This window comes from Simochromis diagramma, unplaced genomic scaffold (assembly GCF_900408965.1).
Source record: "Simochromis diagramma unplaced genomic scaffold, fSimDia1.1 OVJJ01000293.1, whole genome shotgun sequence".
NCBI lineage: Eukaryota > Metazoa > Chordata > Actinopteri > Cichliformes > Cichlidae > Simochromis > Simochromis diagramma.
The window spans coordinates 26,695,612-26,715,817 of record NW_024386801.1 but is presented as its reverse complement, the minus strand read 5'-3'; the positions used below and the strand labels follow the sequence as shown (position 1 = coordinate 26,715,817).

At 40.5% G+C, this 20,206-nt stretch overlaps 2 protein-coding genes across 3 annotated transcripts; one reads left to right on the top strand and one right to left on the bottom strand.

Moving 5' to 3' along the window:
- Positions 1-501: 501 nt before the first annotated feature.
- On the top strand, positions 502-10,057 carry capslb (calcyphosine-like b). Of its 2 annotated transcripts, XM_040026864.1 has the most exons (6): positions 502-718; positions 5,257-5,394; positions 6,546-6,723; positions 7,018-7,227; positions 7,382-7,498; positions 9,799-9,912. In XM_040026864.1, exons 2-5 carry the CDS (start codon positions 5,258-5,260, stop codon positions 7,481-7,483), a joined length of 627 nt encoding a protein of 208 aa, XP_039882798.1. In that variant the 5' UTR covers positions 502-718; position 5,257; the 3' UTR covers positions 7,484-7,498; positions 9,799-9,912. The 2 variants fall into 2 exon arrangements, with proteins under 2 accessions (XP_039882798.1, XP_039882797.1); XM_040026863.1 differs by lacking the exon at positions 7,382-7,498 and having other exon boundaries at positions 506-718; positions 9,799-10,057.
- A 2,308-nt stretch (positions 10,058-12,365) lies between these two features.
- Positions 12,366-19,684, bottom strand: il7r (interleukin 7 receptor). Its single transcript, XM_040026862.1, has 8 exons — positions 19,509-19,684; positions 17,225-17,366; positions 16,982-17,139; positions 16,626-16,777; positions 15,898-16,054; positions 15,693-15,813; positions 15,542-15,614; positions 12,366-14,817 (listed from the first exon to the last, which is right to left on the bottom strand). The coding sequence occupies exons 1-8, from the start codon at positions 19,594-19,596 to the stop codon at positions 14,416-14,418; spliced, it is 1,293 nt and encodes a 430-aa protein (XP_039882796.1). The 5' UTR covers positions 19,597-19,684; the 3' UTR covers positions 12,366-14,415.
- Positions 19,685-20,206: the final 522 nt, after the last annotated feature.

Genomic DNA, 20,206 nt, shown 5'->3' with positions numbered 1-20,206 from the left:
AAGACAAGTTAGTTGTAAGTTGTAAGTAACTTTTACAGGATTAGTTTCCTCTTTGACATACACCACAATTCATAAATTTACATAAATATCTACATATTTTTCTCATTACCAGTAGCAGCTTATAAAAATATATAATTTACTGCTTTTTACAATGGGAGAATTTAATAATGAGTAGAATTAGGTAATCATGGTTCGGCCTTCCAACACAGTGCGCCCTGTAGAAATTAATTGCCCTGCCCTGGATTAGTAGATGACCTGCTAGAGTGAAAAAACAAACAAACAATAAATAAATACACCTAAGAGTTTAATAGAGGAAGAAAAAGAAATGTCAGTAAAACTCAGGTTACATTTTACAACTAATGGCCACAGCTGGATCTCCTTATTTTACCGGATATAAACGTCATGAACTTATCATACACTTCCGGTTGTAGTGCATTTACTCAGAAACACCGGAACTCCTCCCACTGAGCATGGGAGAGCCAATCACAACGCAGAACAGAGCAGTGTGTCTCCATGGTAACGGATTATCGTTTGGGGAGGGGCAGCCTCGGGGAAGCGAAAATCTAAAGGTTAAAGCGTTAAAACTCCTCGCTCGGACTCCTCTCTGGGCTCACACTGATCCCCCTCATACTCCTCTCGGGCCTCCTTCTTCCTCCTTCAGCCTAACTCTGAGCTACAGACAGCGGACAAACACCTGTGCGTCACTCCATCAGGACAGGTAACACACCTTCAGATCCTCCATTACGCTTCCATTTTCTCGCTTTTGGAAATCAGAACCTTTGAGGATGAACAAGAATCAACAGGAAGTGTGGAGGTTTCAGAATAAAAACACGGACAGGACACAGCAGTGAGAGCCTCACACTGACAGCTGGAGCCTGGACTATTGTTGGTTTGTGTGTCTGTGTGAACTTCTGAAGAGCAGCTGCCGTTTTCACGCAGTTTACATGTAGACAACATAAATACACACATTTATGTTACCATACACTGCGCACACACGTAATACCATGATGTCATCGAGTGGAAGCAAAGCAGTAATCTTAAGTTGGCTGAAGCTTCATTTAACATTCAAATGATTTAGTGTGACTACAGAGCAGGAAAACGATCCTGCTGTCTGCGTTTGTTTAACGCATGTGGTCATTTTGCTGAAGGTAGCTGCAGTTGTCAGAAAGATGAAGGAAATCTGAAATATTCCACTTCAAATCTGAAATACTTGTACTTTACAGTTTTTATTTGTATCAATAATTTCGTAAATAAATAAATATTTTACTACATTAAGTGAAACTGCTGCCGATATTGTTTAGAACAGATATAAATATTAATTATTCAGCTGTACACACCAGTGTTGGGTAAGTTACTTTAAATAGTAACTTAGTTACATTCAAGTTACTCGTTACTTTCAAAGTAACTAGTTACTAGGGAAAGTAACTTGTGTTGCTTCTGTAACTGGATACCCAGCAAGATTGACAGTCTTCTAGTTTGCTTACTTGCCACAAGTGCACTGTGTCACCTACCAAAGGAAAAAATAATGTGCATATTTCCACGAGAGAAATCCCACGCCTGGACCGTCGTTGACCACCGCCATGATTCTAGCCTACGTCACAGCGTCATGTGCGCTTTTTACATCCAACACGAAAACTGCAGTCGTGGTGCTTTGATTGTACTCAGAACTTGGAAATTCTGCCTTCTGAATAGGAAGATGTAGGTAACACCAGACTGCAGATGAGCTGCATACAGGGCTGGACTGGGACAAAAAATCAGCCCGGGCATTTTGACTAGAGGAAAAATCATGAATGAAAATAAACACTGTTGTGTCAGTGATGTATACTGTCTTGATGGTATACATGATTCAATCTATCAATCGTTTGTTGTAAGATTCAGATAATTATTTTTTAAAAGTGAGACATTTTAAATGAGAATAAGAAAGAAAAGTATTTCTTTGTGCCCCCCTCTCCCTGTTAATGTCCTACCTGCCCCCCTGGCAACACTTTGCTAGATCCGCCCCTGCACAGTTACCAGCTGTCAGCTACATTTAAAAAAAAGGATCCTGGTGTCATTTGTCTCTCAGAAACAGTTCAGAACTTCCCTTCAACTCATTCTTGTCACCTAAAAGGTAAACCTGTTTCTCCATCACCTGTTCAGCTCTGATGATCCAGTAAGGACATCTCCTGGTTTCATCTTCATGTTTCCCTCTCACCAGATAACCAAACCGACATCATGACCAGCAGCTTTTACAGCTGTGGCTCCAGCAAACATCAGCTGATACTAGAAATTAATATTAAATAAATTCTGATCAAGCTTAAAGGTGCTGCTGTTGTTTAACGCGACATCCGCTGGTTTCCTCTTTCTGGCGCAAAGTGGGCGATAAACAAGAGAGAAAAGCCGATCAGCTGATCATTGATCAGTTTCATGATTGAAGTAGAAACAGGAGAGGGAGGGTGAGAGAATGAGAGAAGAAGAGGCAGCTGTGCAGCGTAAACACAGAATAACTGCAGCTTTGTGTCTTTTTCATTGTAGCTGTAGTCCGGGACAAACTGTTCCTTTTCACCTCAATACGAAACGCGTAATATTTTCTCTGAATACGAGACGACTCCGTTTTTTACGGGACGGTTGGCAACTCTAATAATTAACCTTATGAACAAAATAAAGTTCAACATCAGTAACATCATAGCACCCACCCAGCTGTATAGAAACTCCGTCATGCTAGCTAGCACGCAGTATGGACAAAGTCAGAATAACGAAAATAAACTCCACCTAAACTTGGTTCATATCTGACCCAGAGAGACTGCAGGTCATAACTTCTTACCTGAAGTTCAGTTCACCTGACACTCAAACTGGCGGCCGCCTCGGATCTCTCTTCCTCTTGCGTCCCCTTTCCCTCATCCACCTGCTGGCCTCCACCACTTGCTAATGTTACTGAATCTGTGGAAGCTCCGCGACAGCCACCACACCAAGTAACGAGTAACGAGCCTATCTAAATCCCAGTAATGACTAACGTGTTCCTGATTTTGGCATAATAACTAGTTACTGTGCTCGTTACCACAATAATAACGTAGTTACGGAACGCGTTACTTAATAACGCATTAGTCCCAACACTGGTACACACACTGGTGGACCTGCCCTCTCGCTCCATTTTAACTTCTTTCTTGGAATGAAATTAAAACTTTTCCTTCTTTAATTTTTAATGTTCAGCCTGCAGGTGCTTCCAGCCTCCAGAATAGAATAGAATAGAATAGAATACTTTTATTTGTCAATTTCTTCAAATGTACTTGCCATACAAAGGAATTGAAATTACGTTTCACACTGTCCCATGCGTAGGCATTGACAACAATAAGGTGCAGATGCACAACAAAAACAAAAACAGCCCTAACAATAAGGTAATAAATAGTAATATAATAATATAAATAGTGCTAAAAGAATACTAAAAATATATATATAGCAGCAGGTGAAGCTGTTTGTCTTTGATCTGTGGATCAGGTTTTTTTAAGACTTCAAGCTGTTATAAATCTGCTTCTGGATCAGTTTAGACACAAACTCAGCCTCTCTTAATTCAACATCTCTCATCCAGGTGAGTGAGTTTAAAATAGCCCTAGGAGAACTGACAGCAAGACAAAGTGTAATATGAAAAAACAAAATAAATAATAAAACAGTACAAGTAACGTGAATATAACATTAACATATAAGAACAAAAGGATTGCAAAAGGCAACAAAAATGAATAAAACAAAACAAATGCTGAATAAAGCAGATAAATTAGAACAGAAAAATGAAATAGATTTAAATGTATTTACATGAAATCTAATCAGTTAATAAATGAAAGTAGGGCTGAATGAAACTTCATTTAAAAGCCAAAACAATAAAAAATAATACAGAGGGCTTTCACAGTTTATTTTAATTTCTTTGATGTTTTGGTAAAATAGCAAAATAAATAAGTTCACAGAGTCGGTGAACGTGTAAAAAGAAAGATTACAAAATTGTTTGCATTATTTAAATATTTAATATTTGTGCATTATTGATAATATTGATATTCATTTTTTAGAATATCATAATTAATGTCAGTATAACCATGTCACTCTTCTACTTATAAAGATAAATCACAGTAAATAAGACAAATGAAAGGTTCTCAGTTCAGACTGATCCAACAGCTCAGAGAGAAAGCTGCGTCCTCATAGAGTTTCATCCTGCACTTACCTGCAAATCACCAGCAGACTCTGAGGCCCTCATGTGCCACACTGGTTCATATGCTGTCAGCATGTGAGAAATTCATAATGGACAATGAAGTACTGATATTAGGGTGATCAAGTCCAAAGCAGAATTTATGCAACGTCGAAGACAGAAAATAACTAAATCCAGACAGCTCAGAGAAAATCATAGGGAAATGTAAAATACAGAAAAACGTAAACGTAATAAACTAAAAACTCTAAACGACCAAACTCACTACTAAAACCAAAACACCGAATGACTAATAATTAAAAGTAAAGAGTCCCAAAATACCGATCTGTAGTTCAATACTCAGATCTGTGACATGATCTTCAAAGAAATAAGAAAGAAATGAAGAAACAGTTATCAAAACAGACTATCTGACCACAGCCCTCATGTCCAAACACACCTGAGCCTGTAGACAGCGCTAATAGGGGGTCAGGTGTGGTTGTGGCCTCAACCTAAAGTCTGGTCCTGCACACAGTAAGAAGTGAAGATAATCACAGGGATAGAAAAACATCCATGGATGTGGTTTTCTGGAGCGTCCTGGTTGGCTGATCATGGCGGTTCAACGGATGACGCTTAATGTCTAAATATGATTTAGGAGATATCTGTCACACCTCCAGGAGGTGATGTTGTGATAAATGATACACACGGGCTGTTCTGTGCTAATGCAAACTTTTATTGTTCTCAGCAGCTCTCTCCTGTTGTTTCGGCCCAACAAGCCTGGGAAACAGTCACTCCCTAGCTGTTCAGTCTGTCTTCCTCCGTCTCCCCCGTCATATATCCAAACAGAGGGAAAAGAGTCATTAGGCTGAGCACACACACCTGCGTCCCTGCCACACCTCCGCGCCACCTCTGAGCTCACTGTGTCGCCCCTCGCCTGCAGCACGCCAGGGACCACACCCCAGCCACAAATGTTTAAAAATTGTTTATTCAAAATATAACATTTCATATTTTATCTGGCTGAGGTCAGACAGACACACGCAGCACACCGTAGGCTGAGTTAAGGTATAGATCAGCTGTCAGAGTGAAACCTGATTGGTCTGTGTTATGTCAAGGATGGCGGGCACATCGAGACACGACAGAGAGATGGCGATGAACGCCAAGCGCCAGCTGTCTGAGTGTTCAGACCCCATAGAGAGACTCCGGCTGCAGTGTCTGACTCGAGGCTCATCTGGGATCAAAGGTTTGGGCAGGTGAGCTCCACCACTTCACACACCTGCTCACACATTCAACATTCCAATCCAGGGCCTATTGTCCCTGTGTCGTTTTAAAAAAGGAAATTCTGTGTTTATAAAAATGTTTTTACCACTGTGAAAAATCTAGAAACAGAATCAAAATTATTAGAAGTTCGCAAACACGTAAAGATGCCCGAGCTTCATCATCACACTGAAAAATAGACTCCAGTCACTCGTTCCTTTTTCCATTTTATCAAACTGAACAACAAACGTCAGCTTCTACAAACACGAGAACCTGCTGCGAAGCTGCTAATTCTTCTGTTGTGTTAGCCCCCCTAATATAAAACCCCTGGACCATTAAAGAAAAAAGATACTTGTCACTTCCATCTGCAGTTGTCTGTATTTGTTTGGGGCCCTCCCTTAGTTCAATTCATGACTCAGGCAGACATTCTCAGTTATTCTTTAATGCAGTGGAGTAAATGTCGTGGAGTGTAGGTCCTCTGCCGGCTGTGATTTGTCCCTTTAATGCAGCGGCGGTGGGTTTCGGGGTCAGATGAGAGTAATGAAGCACTCACATCGATGTTTACGCTGAGGTTTTCCTGTCAGATCATCGCTGAGTCGGCACGGCTGCAGGATGTTGTTGTGTTTGTCTTTGTCGTGTTGTTGCTCTTCTTGTGGTTTTTACTCCGCTGATGTTCAGCTGTACACTCTGCAGTAACCTCAGGTCCTGTAATACGCACATTTACTCCCAGCACTGCAGTACTGGAGTACTTTCAGTTTGAGCTGCTGCATACTCTGCTGCTCTACAGCTGGATGATGATTTAAAAACACGAGTCTTTTAAAGTTCATAAGATCAGTTGGTGAGCTGCAGTCACAGTAATGACATTGTTCATACTTCACACATCAGATCTGAATCCTTCATCCAGCGCTGACTAAAGGAAACAATGTTTCTTTTTTCTAAAGCTACATGAAAGCGGTAAAGACAGAAGTGAAACTGTCTGTTCTGAAGCAGCTCAAATATCAGGGGACTCAGGACTAAAAATACAGTTTACTACTTATTTACTTTAACTGACATATAGACAGTTATAGTTTTTTTTAAAATAAAGTTTTACTTTTCAATGGTATAAAACTGAAATGCTGCTGTCTGATTCGCTGATTTTGTTTGTCAGGACCTTCAGAGTGATGGACGACAACAACAACCGCTCGCTGGACTTCAAGGAGTTCATGAAGGGGTTAAACGACTACGGGGTCTTGATGGAGAAGGACGAGGCCACAGCTCTGTTTCAGCAATTTGACCGTGACGGCAGCGGGACCATCGACTTTGACGAGTTCCTCGCCACTCTCAGGGTAAATCAGACCAACGATGAGAGCATGAGATGAGATCGCCTCCTATCAGTCAGCCAGAACTAAAAAATACCCTCAAAGTCCTCCTTCCATACGTTTTTAACAACTGTGGTTTCAGTGCTTGTGTTTCAAGGTAAACAGCTGCTTTGAATAAAAAATAGTTGTGAAGGCCCCTAAATGGCATGGATGTTTTAATCTGCAGTCAGCGATCGTCTGTTTCAAACTACTGAATGATGTGTCATAAGCTGGACTGAACTGAATCTTCACTCCTTTAACTTCCCCTTCTGTTAATTGCAGCCGCCAATGTCCAAGGCCCGGAAGGAGGTGGTCATGCAGGCGTTTCGGAAGCTGGATAAAACGGGTGACGGGGTGATCACCATCGAAGACCTGCGGGGTGTTTACAACGCCAAGTACCACCCCAAGTACCAGAACGGAGAGTGGACGGAGGACCAGGTCTTCAGGACATTCCTGGATAGCTTTGACTCTCCGTATGACAAGGATGGAAAGGTAACGAGCTTCTGACAGGAATGCCAGACAGGCGGTGTCTGTGTGGGTGGAGGTCAGTGACTGTGGCCCACAGACCAGTAGCTCCTGCACTGAAACAGACTTTAGGTGTGAAACTTTCCTCAGCGTTGATGAAACTGTATGCTCCTCTCTGAAGGTGACCCAGGAGGAGTTTATGAATTATTACGCTGGTGTGAGCGCCTCCATCGATACAGACGTCTACTTTATTGTGATGATGAGAAATGCCTGGAAACTCTGAATTAGCGGCGTTCTGGTAATCGAGCTCCGTGGTTTTTGGGTGGTGGTAGGAGGGCGGCGAGTATTTCCATTTTGAGGTGTTTTCCATTGTAGAAAAGCTGTGATTAAATTTCCTCACTGGGGAATCTGGTAATGTTCTGCAGGGTATGTTGTATGGTTTTACTTGTAAATGTGTTCCAATGAGATGGACTCAAAGAACCAGACAACATACAAACTCAGCAGTGAAATCGTTCATTTAGCGTGTTAGTCCACGCACTGCAGGCTGCTTCACTCTGGCTTCTTACTGTGGTTCAACCTAACCAATCAGCTTTTTCTCTTTCACTTTCTGGATGTAAACAAACTGCTGTGTAAACAAACACAGCCGCGCTGTTTCCATGCAGATATGAAACTCGCGCAGAGGTGATCAGTTCTCATCATTTCCTGCTCCACATTTTTATTCTTGCACTCTCCCAGAGCAGCTCTGCATGATTCACACTTCAAAATCATCCTTCTTTATCTTATACTGCGCCTTAATGCAGCCTGCAGTTCAACCTCTGTTTGAAACAAGCTGCTTTATCTCCTCCTACTTTTAAATCAGCTTTCTTCTGATTGGATGATTTGTGAAGTCTGCCTTGGTTCAGCACCCAGTGCTCATGAGCTGTAATATTTACAAAGATATTTTGGCTCATAGGGAGTATTTTTACATATCATTACCTTTATATTTTAAACTTTAGCATGAGCATCTGACACCATAATATCATGCACATGTTGGAAAATGTGGGAAAATAAGGTGATGAAAAATTAAACATCTCTTAAAAGTTAAGTAAGTATACCCCAAGTAACATGACTGTAACACACCCAAAGAAAGATTCTAGGTCTGACCAACCGTCTCAGTCGTGGGCAAAAAGATGACAGTCAATAAAATTCTAAAAGACAATTTATTGACAAAAAATCAACAGACAAAGGATAAAACAGTCCAGTGTCCCATTTATGAATCAAATAAAAACACACACTGGTGGTAGAATTAAAATCTCTCTTTTAGCCTTGCCTTCTAAGCAACAGAGTGTTAATTCTGCTCTAAAATCTACAGGAACTCCTTGCAAAGCAAATGTTGTCTGCAAATTACTTTTCCATTCACCTAGACTAATACTGAATCCTTCCCTCTAAATTTAGTTGTGACCATATTAAACATGGGGATCATACCAAAGGGCCTAAACCCTGCACTAGAAACTGATGCTTCTCTATTTGGGCCAGACTGTGATTCACTCTGATCAGTCATCTTACTTTTGCCCACTACAGATTATGGTGGCCAGACCCTGTCGACAACGCCAGTTGTAACACACCCAAAGAAAGATTCTAGGTCTGACCAACCGTCTCAGTCGTGGGCAAAAAGATGACAGTCAATAAAATTCTAAAAGACAATTTATTGACAAAAAATCAAGAGATAAAGGATAAAACAGTCCAGTGTCCCATTTATGAATCAAATAAAAACACACAGTCCCAAGGCCAGAGCCGGCTATGCCACAATGCCAGTTGCACTCCACGTGTTGCCTTTAACAGGGTTAGAAGTTGTCCTCTGAGACCCGCCACCCTGCAAGCATATAGCCAGTGGTCACTCCAGCCTCTGCAACTCTGCTGCCTTTAGGCTGTGGCATATAGTAGGCCCTGGCCTGCACAGAGAGACAAAACGACACTTTCACTATAGAATTCATAGCGCAAAGCCCATCCATCCCAAACATATCTGATTTCATCACATTACTCTCTTTATTTCATAAATGACTTCATATCTATCCATAAACCTGTCTTTAAAGATTTACAGTTAGATTCAGATGACCTCTGTCTAAAGAGCCATCTGACTGCAATTTAATGTGTTTACAGTTTTTAGGGAATTTCATAACTATTAGAAATGTTACCCCCATACTTTGCTTCATTTAATTTTTTTGTACACAGAACACCTCGAGATTATTGCCTTATTTTGATTTGAGTTTTTTGTTTTTTCAATAATTTTTTGTGCAAATCAAAATGGGCCTATATTGTTACTTTGTTTTTCCAATTTTAAACAAGAAAAAAAATTGATTATCCTGTATGGATGATTGGATGAAAGAGTGGATGGATGGATGTCAATCAGGTGAGGCACCTCATTTTTTTAAATTTTCCTTTTAAACTTTAAAGCCACACAAGAAGAAACGGGCCGCTGTTTCATTCTGATCTAACCGATGAAGTTGGCCCCTTCCTCTTCATCTCTGCTGTTTGTCTTCATAGTAACACTTTGAAGTACTGTCGTGTTTGATCTCTGTATTTAAGCTGTCATTAAAGCAGGTTTCTTGTACTTGACAGGTGACCCATGATGAGTTTATGAACTATTACAGTGGCGTCAGCGCCTCCATCGACAGCGACGTCTACTTTATACTAATGATGAAAAATGCTTGGAAGCTCTGAATCACATTAAAACTCCAGAATCTAAGCACCTCATGGATTTCCGACAAACAGAATTTGTTTTAAATGATCATAATGATGTGTCTGATCAATTCTGCAGCCTGAATTCTGTCATATTTTCAGTTAGAAGTCATATTCTAAATAAATGCAATTACACAGATTGGTCTGACTTTTATCATTTTTGTATCGTGTGCACATTTTTCATTACTAATTACATCACAGTGAAACAGCAGGATTTCATTTTCCACTTTATTACTATATACACTGATATGCATTGTGATTAAATAAAAACAATTCCACGTTACATCAACACGAGTACATTTAGACATTTCCATAAAGTATGTACGTTGTATTTAGTACAGATTACAGACTTCTTGTTTCTGAGTATAAAGCGTACATTCCTGTTTTTGTTTCAGCCATTGTGAGGTCGGTTGTGTCAGATATTGAAGCAGCAGCATTGGGTTTAGCATCTCCATGACTACAAACAGAAACAGTTGCTACAGCAACGCATCCACAACCCGCCTACAGACAGCTGAGCGTGCGTGGACATGACGTACACATGACGTACACGACTGCTCAGAAGTTGGAGATCACTTTGAAACGTCATGTTTTCAAGAAGAAAAGCTGATTGAGAGAGTCATAAATGGATGTTAAAGTAGAAATACTGATTAATTGTGTAATTTCTACCTAACTAATCATTCTTTTTATGGAATATCTATGTATGTGTAAAGAGGCCCATTTTAAGCAATCATCTGTGTTCTAATGGCACATGATGTTCTCTAAAGGAGTTTTATAATATTAAGAGGCTTATTGATTATTAGAAAAACCTTTTCCCACCACGATGGCACACCTAAAAACTGCTATACTGATTATAGATGTACTAAATCTGGCTAGTTGCATCTCTGGAGCATTTCTGTGTAGATGTGAAGCTTTAAAATGGCCAAAAGAAGAATGTGTTCAGGCTGTGTTCGTGTTCTAAGAAATGAAGGTGATGCCTTGCAGCCACAAGAAGAAAACAAACCAAATAACACTGGTGTGTATTACTCTCAAGAGAGCACTGCTAAGACCGGTTGGTGGCAGGCCCCCAGCAACCACAGGTTGCTAGGAGAAAAAGGTGTATTCCCCAGCCGGCTGGCAAGTGGTTGCTGTTGGTTGCTGGCAGTTGCTGTGAAACTAAAGCCACAGTCATACAGGCCTAGAGACCAGTGAGTTACTCACTGTCAACCAGCGGCTGCTCGGGAAAAATGTGTATTTCCTACCCGGTTGGTGAGCAGCTGCTGAAGGCTGCTGATTGTGACTGTGGCTTTGGTCACTTGCAGATTATCGCGGCCGCCTCAGTTTCCATGGAGGGTGCTGACTTCTCTGCAAACATTTACTAACTACTTGCCGAGTAGAAGTAAAACTGTAAAAAAAGTCAGACACAAACTGGAAACAGCGCAAGTTTCCCTTCAAAATAAAAGTTTTGCCTTTTGAATCATGTTGATTGAGGCACAACTTTTACTCTGAATTCAAACATTCTCCGTTTGCAGTTTGTGTCAGACTTCATTTTCATTTCCACTCAGAAAGCAGTTGGAGAGTGTTTGCAGACAAGTCTGTGTCTTCCATGCAAACTGCAGGTGACCGTAGCAGCCTGCTAGTGACCAAAGCAACCATGCAATTGATTTCACCCAGCAACAGCTAGCAACCACTTGCCAAACAAGTGAATATGCACATTTTTCCCTAGTGGCCTGAGGATGTGAGGAGATTGCCAGTGTGTAACTACTTAATTAGTACAGCACCTTTACTAACATGATTGGACGGTTTTTCCAACAATGAGTCAGCCTTTTAATGTGATAAACCTGCACTGCTTGCCTCTGATGTAGATATTCCAATAAAAAAAAATTTGTTTAATGATTCAGTTAGTTATTATTTATGTTCACTTAACTGTAAATTAAAGCAAATTAGCTTTTCCTTCAAAAACATGGTAATTTCTAAGTAACCCCAAAGCTTTGAGTGCTGTACTATGATTCAGATGAGCTTTAGGAGGCTTTACATGTGATCCTGTTTGATATGCATGGTGAACGCTGCAGCATGAGTTTCAGTTCCCAAAGAGTTTAAGTGCAGATGAGTTTAGATACAAGCAGCTTTAAATGACCTCACTGGTGTTGTTCGATTTTTTTGGTTCAGGAATGAGAAAAAAAAAAAAAAAAAATACAGATGGTGAAAAATTGAAAAATCTGATAAACAGGTCTTCTTATACCAGACTAGTTTTTGTGAGATGGAGCACTGAGAATTTATGAGTAAATCCATAAGCTGAAGTTTAATTAAATTCATTTCTACAACACCTGGAGAATAAAAAGCAGGTCCCAAGAGTTCTTCAGGTTGTGGTCATGTGACTCAAGGACTCAAGGTTTAGGTTGTAGAGATCTTACAGGCCCTTTTAACCAATAACAATGTTCCACAGATTGTTTAGGTGGTTCTTCTGTATAGGTCTCTTTGTGGTTCCTTGTTTAATTGTAGTGGCTCCTTTTGGACACTGAGAACGTACTCAGGTTCATTTACAGGGATCGTGGTTACACAGGAGGTATCAGGGATGTTTTATGTGGTTTTAATGGCCTCCAGTATGAGCTTCTAGTAATATTTTTGTTATTTCTTGTGGCCCTTTAGATGGATAAAGTAGGAGCTTTGATCTAGCAACCAGTTAGGTGCTTTGAAGGCTCATTCAGTTGGGTGTTTTGATCATTTAGGTAGTACACTGGGTCAATATAGATGTATTTTGGGGGTTTAAAGGGTTTCTTTAGATGAGCCACACTCTTAAATATCAAAGAAACTTTCATTTCTCTCTCATCTGTCAACTGAAGCTGTTCACCACCTCCCAGGCAGCCAACACGATCCATAATGCTGAGTTAAAAGATAAAGTGATCACTTAGACGCTGGGATGCCTGGAAGGTAGTTTTATCTGAAAACCACTATTCTATGCTATGTAGTAAAACAGGCAAAAACACAGGTATATATATGATTCCTCCAACGACAAATGACTACATGTGGAGGTGTGTCAGTAAAAACATGAAAACACACTTGGCCTCAAAGCAACAAAATAAATCCTGTATTTCAGAGCTGCAGGTCAACAGCCTGCTCTACTCAAAGCTACATTTTGGGTTCAAGTGAAAGATTAAAGCTAAAAAAAAAATAAAAAATCTGTTGGTACAAGCACAAGAATAACAGCCAATTTATCACTTTAAAAATAACAGCAGTGACTAAACATATTAAAATAAACCCGATTATAAAGGAGCAGAACTAAGTTCATATTGTTAGAATAACGTGTAACACATCGTTACTTTAGTTGTCTCAAATGTTTTTTGGTTTATGAGTCACAAAAATTAACCACAGGCTGTGTTTTGCTGTCTTTGAATACAAGCTGTGAGCAGCTCCGCTGCACAAAAACGTTTGTTTTTTTCCTTAGCAAGCCTGTTGATGGCTGACTGTCCAAGAAAATGACACAGGAAGAGAGAGAAACACCAAAGTGAGGACAAATTTACACGTTGGTGATTTTTTTTTTTTTTTTTTTAACGAGTCAATGATGGAGACTCCCCTCACCCCCAACCAGTCACAGCAGATGGCGGCACATGAGCCTGATTCTGCCGAGGCTTTCTCTTATGAAAAGGGAATTTTTCTTCACCCTGTCACCAAATACCAAATGTTGTCATGTTGTCTATTCTCGCTTTACAGCCTGTAAAATGTGACACTCCCACTAATCCTATCATGGCTAGCACTTCAAAACCTTTTTCTTAAGTCCCAGCTAGGAGCCAGCTTCTATACAAAGATGAGACGATTTATTTTGGGTTAAAATGCTGGTGCAAAAGATGCAAAAATATGTTCATGAATCAGAAAAAGAACCCATTCCATGTTAGTGGCAATGGGGAATAAGAGTCTCCACTCATGTTAGCAGCTTGTTGAGGCTGCTACGCTTAAAAAACTCTGCTAAACTCAGAGTGTAGCAGAGACAAAGTAATGGATGTGTAACATAATGAACTGAGGATGGTGTGAAATTACTAAATGTTATCACTGTTCATCCTGATGGGAACATCTGAACCAAACGTCATAGCAGAAACTGAGTAATTCTTGTGTATATTTGCTACAGAACTCCAAGATGGAGTTAAAATAAATGTCAAAAAATGACAAAACCTAAAAGAATTTATCCTCTTAGGTTTATGCGCAAATGAGAATCCAGATGAGATACTTCACCAGTAAAAGCTTGATTTCTGTAAAGTGAACCAAACTTCAGCACTCCATTCAGTGATTTTTCTTTTGGTAATGAATGCCAGATGTCTGGTTCTCTGGACAGAGGTCCAGCATCATTGAAATCCAGGTGAAATGTAAGTGGTAGATAGGCACATCCGGACAAAAAGGCAGCATGTTTGTCTTTCTGTTCTTTCACTTTGCTCTGAAGACCTCGTGAAGTTGGAAGCTCTTTGCTTTAGAGCATCCTGAAGTTTGATAAGTACAGTCTCTGATCCTGTTTGCTCACCACTGCATCACCTACTTGATCTTATAGAAACTGGACATGGTGACGTAAGCCTCCTCCTGTCGATTTGCTCCAAACACCTCAAAGTCATTGACTTCAAATTGTTGCTCAGGCTGCTCGGGTCTTTCCCCAAGCTGGAGGATGTCGATGGGGGAAGGACTGCAGCTCGACAGGCTGTCCTCGGCTTCAGACGAGCTCCTGCTCAACAAGGCAGAGAGCTCCAGCTCCTCGGTGCTGGCGCTGGCAGTACTCCTGCAATCTAAGCTCTGGGTGGAGCAGGGTTCGCTCGACTGAGTGCTGTAAGCAGCAGCAGATGCAGGACTGATCGCAGGCTCTGTTTCTTCACGCGCTGTCGTCTCCACGGGGTAGACTTTGAGATCACTGAGCACCTCAGGTCTGAAGGTCAGCAACAGAGGCTGCAAAACCAGAATGACATCATATTTGTCTACAGCCAATCAAAAGCTCCTTTGTCATGTTCTTTGTCTTAACAATTACAAGTAAATGCACTGGTTTTAACTGCCCTACGGTGCAACAGTTAAAAGCAGCTTGATCTAGTACCTCTAAAAAAAAAAAACTCATCACAATGTTAAACAGCAAAAACCAACGGGCTGTGCAGAGGCACGCCAGAATTTCACACAGTTAGTTAAATGCCTGCTGCAGACAGCTAATTTTTGTGTTTCTTATTAGTCAAACTGAAAGTTCCAAAGATTCATGTCAAAATGAGTTTCATGAACCTGTAGTGCCTGTTTGATATCTTTTGTACCAGAGAGGTCAAGAGTGCAATGTCAGCATTAATCAGTACAACCGATGCACCGCTCACTGTGCTGTAAAATCCTGGTGTCACATCAAAAAACAAAGCAATGCTTGAGGTTTTACAAACTGTGTTTATAAGCTGATGTGCTCAGCATAGCTCAGCAAGTTGGTGAATAAAAAAAGTATCATCAATATGAATGTTTATGTTACTATGTTGATGCCACAGTTTTGACTACAATTGCTCTTTGGTAGGGGTACCACCAGCTGAAATCTCATCTAAGTAAGATTTTGTGTTGTGATTTCTACAACTGGTCCTGTCGCTCACACGTGACCTGATGTTGCTTTGCAGTGTTTTTTATTTTTTTATCTGACAGTAGAATAACTCACATTGTTTGGCTTGCAGATCTGCACCAGAGTCTGTTTAGGATGCGGGATGCTTGGCCACATGTAGGTAAATATCCTGTGGAATAAAAAGGAAAGAAACTTAGTGAAGGGAACTCACTACTCAGATTTTTCTGACAGAAAGTAGACGTCATACTTGTTTTTCCAGAGGATGATGATGATGATGATAATAAAGGTCACCACCAGCAGAGAGACCAGAAACACTCCGACTTGGTACGGTTCCACCTGTACTCCACTGGTCTGCTTCTGGAGGTTTTCTTCAGGAAGGAGAACAACACAGATCATTACTGATATCAGTGTTTAAAAAAGGTTGTGCAGCAGGACTAGACTATTGTTCTTACCAGGGGTAAGGAAAGTGAACGTTTCACTCCACTCACTCCACGTGCCCTGAAAAATCTTTGGGAGTGTTCGCGCCCGCACTTTGACATAATACTTTGAGCCTTTTTTAAGGTATCCCATGTTGATATTTATGAAGTCCTGGGATGAGGTGTTCTGAATCTGTGGTCAGAGAGAAAAGAAAACATTTCAGTCATTGCAAAACATTGTATGATATTGTTGATGTAAAACAGTCTTTTTATGTTGAAGCACGTCCTCATACAAGATAGGACAAGTATTAAATTTCAGATGACCTGTAATGTAGCGCTGGTCCCTTTTGACTCTACTGGGACTACAGTTTTCAAAAGAAACAACATGTTTTACACAATAAGGTTTAAAACTGGTGATTGGAACCATTAAATTATCAGGAGAGTGCTTAAAATTTATCATTGTGTGAGAAACTGGAAATCAGTTTGACCTCGATTGGAACCAGGTGCATTCTACCGGAGAAAAGGTAAGACGATGCTCTCAGATTTGTCTGCATTACAGTTAATATCACAGGAACTTCAGAGACTACTACTGGGCAAACCAAACACTGAAAGATTTACTCATTAGATTGTTTAACATTAAAAACAACCCACAATACAACAGTCTCTCTAGGAGAAACTATGTCTGATGTTATAGCGAAAACCTGAAAGTCTTGAAGTAGAATGTGAGATTGCACTTCTGAGCTATACTTTTTAGATCACTGTACCATGATTTCCCCAGCTGTCTCGATCTGAAACTGGAATTCCTGGTTCTTCACTTTCAGGTAGTCCTTTTGGTACGGGATCTGAATCCAAATCTTAGCCTCGTTAGACTCTTCTTGGAAGGTGATGTTAAACACCTGAGGACTCATTGGTTTAACTGCAGGGACAGCACACAGAGAGAGGACAGTAATGATAGCAGCTTTGGGCAGGCAGAATTCAAGACTTTTACATTTCTATACTGGAAAAAAAGGAAATGAACATGAAGTCTGACAGGCAGTGCAGTGGTGACTCTTCACCAGGCAGCTACTGATGTTTAGAAGCATTTGTAAAGTCTGAAAATGTAACCAGATGACATGTTTACCTATGTTCTTCAGGTAGAGTTTTTGTGAAATCCTGCCACCACTCTTTAAGTGGATGGTCAGAGTGAGTTTCGACAAGGGCTTCAGGTCTGGGGAGCTGAATGTATCACTGTATGTCTCCATGCACTTCATCATTACGTCGCTGTCATAATTAAGGTAGCTGAACAGAAGAGCAGTGACCTGCATCAGTATCTGAATTTCCTCTGACATGCAGCACAGTACTGAACGTTATATCAAAGGTTTACCACAGGGTCATCCTCTCAATGCTGTTGCCTCCATCACCTCCACCCTCTTCATCATCCTCGTCATCATTTCTGCCTTCAAGCAGCTTGCAGGTCAAATTGCATCTTTTCATCATGATGTGAGACGTGCAGCTGATTCTGGGCTCTGAGATGAAAAACACTTTCAGACATTTCTCCACTTTTTGAGTATTACACTCTTGTCTTTTAACTTTTTTTCTGTCAGTTAGCAGTATATATATATCATATACTACCAAAGATGTCTAACCACAGCTGATTTGCAGCCCATGTGCCTTAAGCTGATTCAAGATTAAGCTTTACATACAACATGTCAACACAGACATGAAAACAATCAGGAAGGGAAACAGCAGTGAAATAAATGCAAACTACATCAAAAAACTTCCATGTCACTGATCAAATATTTGTCTTTATCATTAACACCAGTTTATGCTTTTATCTCTGAGTGTTTCAGATCTTTAAGAGTGAAAAAAGACTAAATAAATGTTGTTTTGCTTGTTCAAAGCCCCACTGACTGTTCCTGTGGTTAAGTATGTTGATTAAGTAGATTGTGGGTGATTTAATTTATGAAAATGTAAAACTTTGAATTTCATGGTGATGCCAGTTTATTATCTTCTGGTCCAATATCTTGCATCATGAACACTATTTATTGCTGACTTGTTTAACCCAAACAGTGACATAGCATGAAAGGTGTGATAGACTATATCCAAATAGCTGAACTGATTTCTTTCTAATCAGAGGTTACTGAGAAACCATCACATAACTCAACAGCACACTGGAGTCCCTCCTGATACGCAGATAACTGCATCATCAGCATAATTTTGAAACCCTGCCTCTGCAGCTGCCTGTCACTACAGTATGAAGTGCTTTGAGAACATTTTTTATTCCAATTTGTCACAGTATAAATAACTAATTCTCTTTGATTTTAGGGATGCAACACAAAAATAATTATTCTGTAGTAACTTGTTGAAGGAAAACTGACTGTGCATCATCTGCATAAAAATGAATACCGAATTTTCTTCAGTTTTTAATTATAAGACTAATTGGAAGCATTTAAGCAGAGGGGGGGGGGGGGGGGGGTGCAGAGGTTAGCACTGACTACCTGTAGCAGCCTCTCACACTATGACAGCTAGGTTAGGCTCCAGACCCCCGCCCTCACTCTGGCAACCCCAGGACGTTAAACTAGGTCGCGAGAAAGGAGAAAACGCTGAGGCTGTAGATGTCTCTGTTTACCAAACACAATATGCTGCATGACAAAATCTTACCAGTGACTTGACATGTTGACCTTACAACCATGTTCAACACCACAACACTTTGAAGCTGCCAGCATGATTAAATCGTGTTATACAAGTTGTTAAAATAACCACAACTTTTCTTCCTGACTTTGCAGTTATTTATAGTCACTGCTTTACTTCGCATTAACTGCCTGAACGCCGAACAGTGTCCTTGCTCACCTTAAATACGTGCATTTAACTTTATTCATACCATTGCTTATTATAAACTGCTTTTATGTGTTTTTACTGCTAAATGGATGGCTTACGTAGGGTGTTGCCAGTACACTAAAACTGCATGCACTAAGCAGAACCTCCAAACTGTCGGCTATGTGTGAAGATTTAACCACAGGAGGAATTTTAAGCATCTGATCCAGTCCACCGCGGTGCAGAAACTGAACCGAGTGAAGCTCTGATGGAACAAAAAGCAGAGCATCAGCGGAGCCCCACGAGCACAGAGACGAAGCTGTGTTTACTCCCAACTGTCACGCTGATAACATCACTGCTTCTGATTTTGTTTGTGCCTACGAGCCGATGTGCACGAGAAGGCTGATTATTAAATCAATCCCGGATATCGAAAGCTGATGATGGGACTTAACAGGTGTCTCATTTTTCTTCCGAATTTGTGCCCCAAAGCTGAAGTGAGTGTCTCATAAACTCCTGAAATGATGATTATTCACTTGTTTTTGTCTTAAGAGATACAAATTGTTCACGCTTCTTCGAAATTAACGGTAACCACACTTGAGCGCAAAGTCATTTAAGGATTTTAAAGAGTCTCTTCATGAAGCTTTTTAATTTTGAGCCATTATGCTCAGGTAAGTGCTCCACAGGTGCAATAATTCATCTCAGATAATATGTGCTGCAAATATAGCCCCCATCAAAGATCCAAACTTTACATTTTCTAATATTTTTTCTGTATTTGTATTTCCGTGAAAGATACTAATGTAAAAGAATCACCCCCAACATTCCTGTGCTAACCGCATGTTTTAAAATCTTCTTACCCATGTCGGGGTCTCCATCTCCGCTCTGAGCCTCACACACAGCTGGCAGCAGCAGCAGCATCACGGCGATCCTCCAGCCGAACTGCATCTCATCACCGAGTCTCCGTCCAGCTGCACACACGCTCACCTGCCGCTCTGCTCTTTCATAACCCGCCGTCACACCAGCTGAGAGCTTTTCTCGTCAGCAGGCTGGGAGAGAGGAAGGAGGAGTGGCTAGTCTGCAGAGGAAGGAGGAGGAGGAGGAGGCGGGGGCGATGCTGGGTAGTTGAGGTCTTACAGGACGCTCTGTAAATCAGAAAACATCCTTGATTTGGAGACTGCGGGGTCTGTGTGGTTAGAAGGCTGACGGACAGTTAACTCTCAGATGACAGATTATTAGGAACGTTCAGGGCTCAGTCACATGGACACAACAACATTTTTTTGACACCAAATGAAATTAAGCCCACATAGACACATTTAGAGCAAACATGTTTGAGTTCATTTATTTTTGAGCAAATGTAAAATAAAAAGCCGCAGATCAAAGAACAATTAATATTCCTTTACTTTATTGTCTCGGACAGGAGAAAATCATCTTAGATCAATCAACAAACATCACAAAAAACAACAAACAAACCAGACAACATCAAACAGCTAATAGCCTATTAAAAAGCTTAAAAAAATATTATAAAAACAACACAAGGAAAAAAAATACAATAAAC

Bases quoted from the DNA above. Each gene is read 5' to 3' on its own strand.
- capslb (XM_040026863.1), top strand. From the start codon at position 5,258: ATGGCGGGCACATCGAGACACGACAGAGAGATGGCGATGAACGCCAAG. The intron at 5,395-6,545 runs GTGAGCTCCACC...TTTGTTTGTCAG, and splicing joins GGGATCAAAGGTTTGGGCAG to GACCTTCAGAGTGATGGACG. The intron at 7,228-9,798 runs GTAACGAGCTTC...TGTACTTGACAG, and splicing joins CGTATGACAAGGATGGAAAG to GTGACCCATGATGAGTTTAT.
- il7r (XM_040026862.1), bottom strand. From the start codon at position 19,596: ATGCAGTTCGGCTGGAGGATCGCCGTGATGCTGCTGCTGCTGCCAGCT. The intron at 17,367-19,508 runs GTAAGAAGATTT...TTTTCATCTCAG, and splicing joins AGATGGAGACCCCGACATGG to AGCCCAGAATCAGCTGCACG. The intron at 16,055-16,625 runs GTACAGTGATCT...CTCTGACCACAG, and splicing joins AGACAGCTGGGGAAATCATG to ATTCAGAACACCTCATCCCA.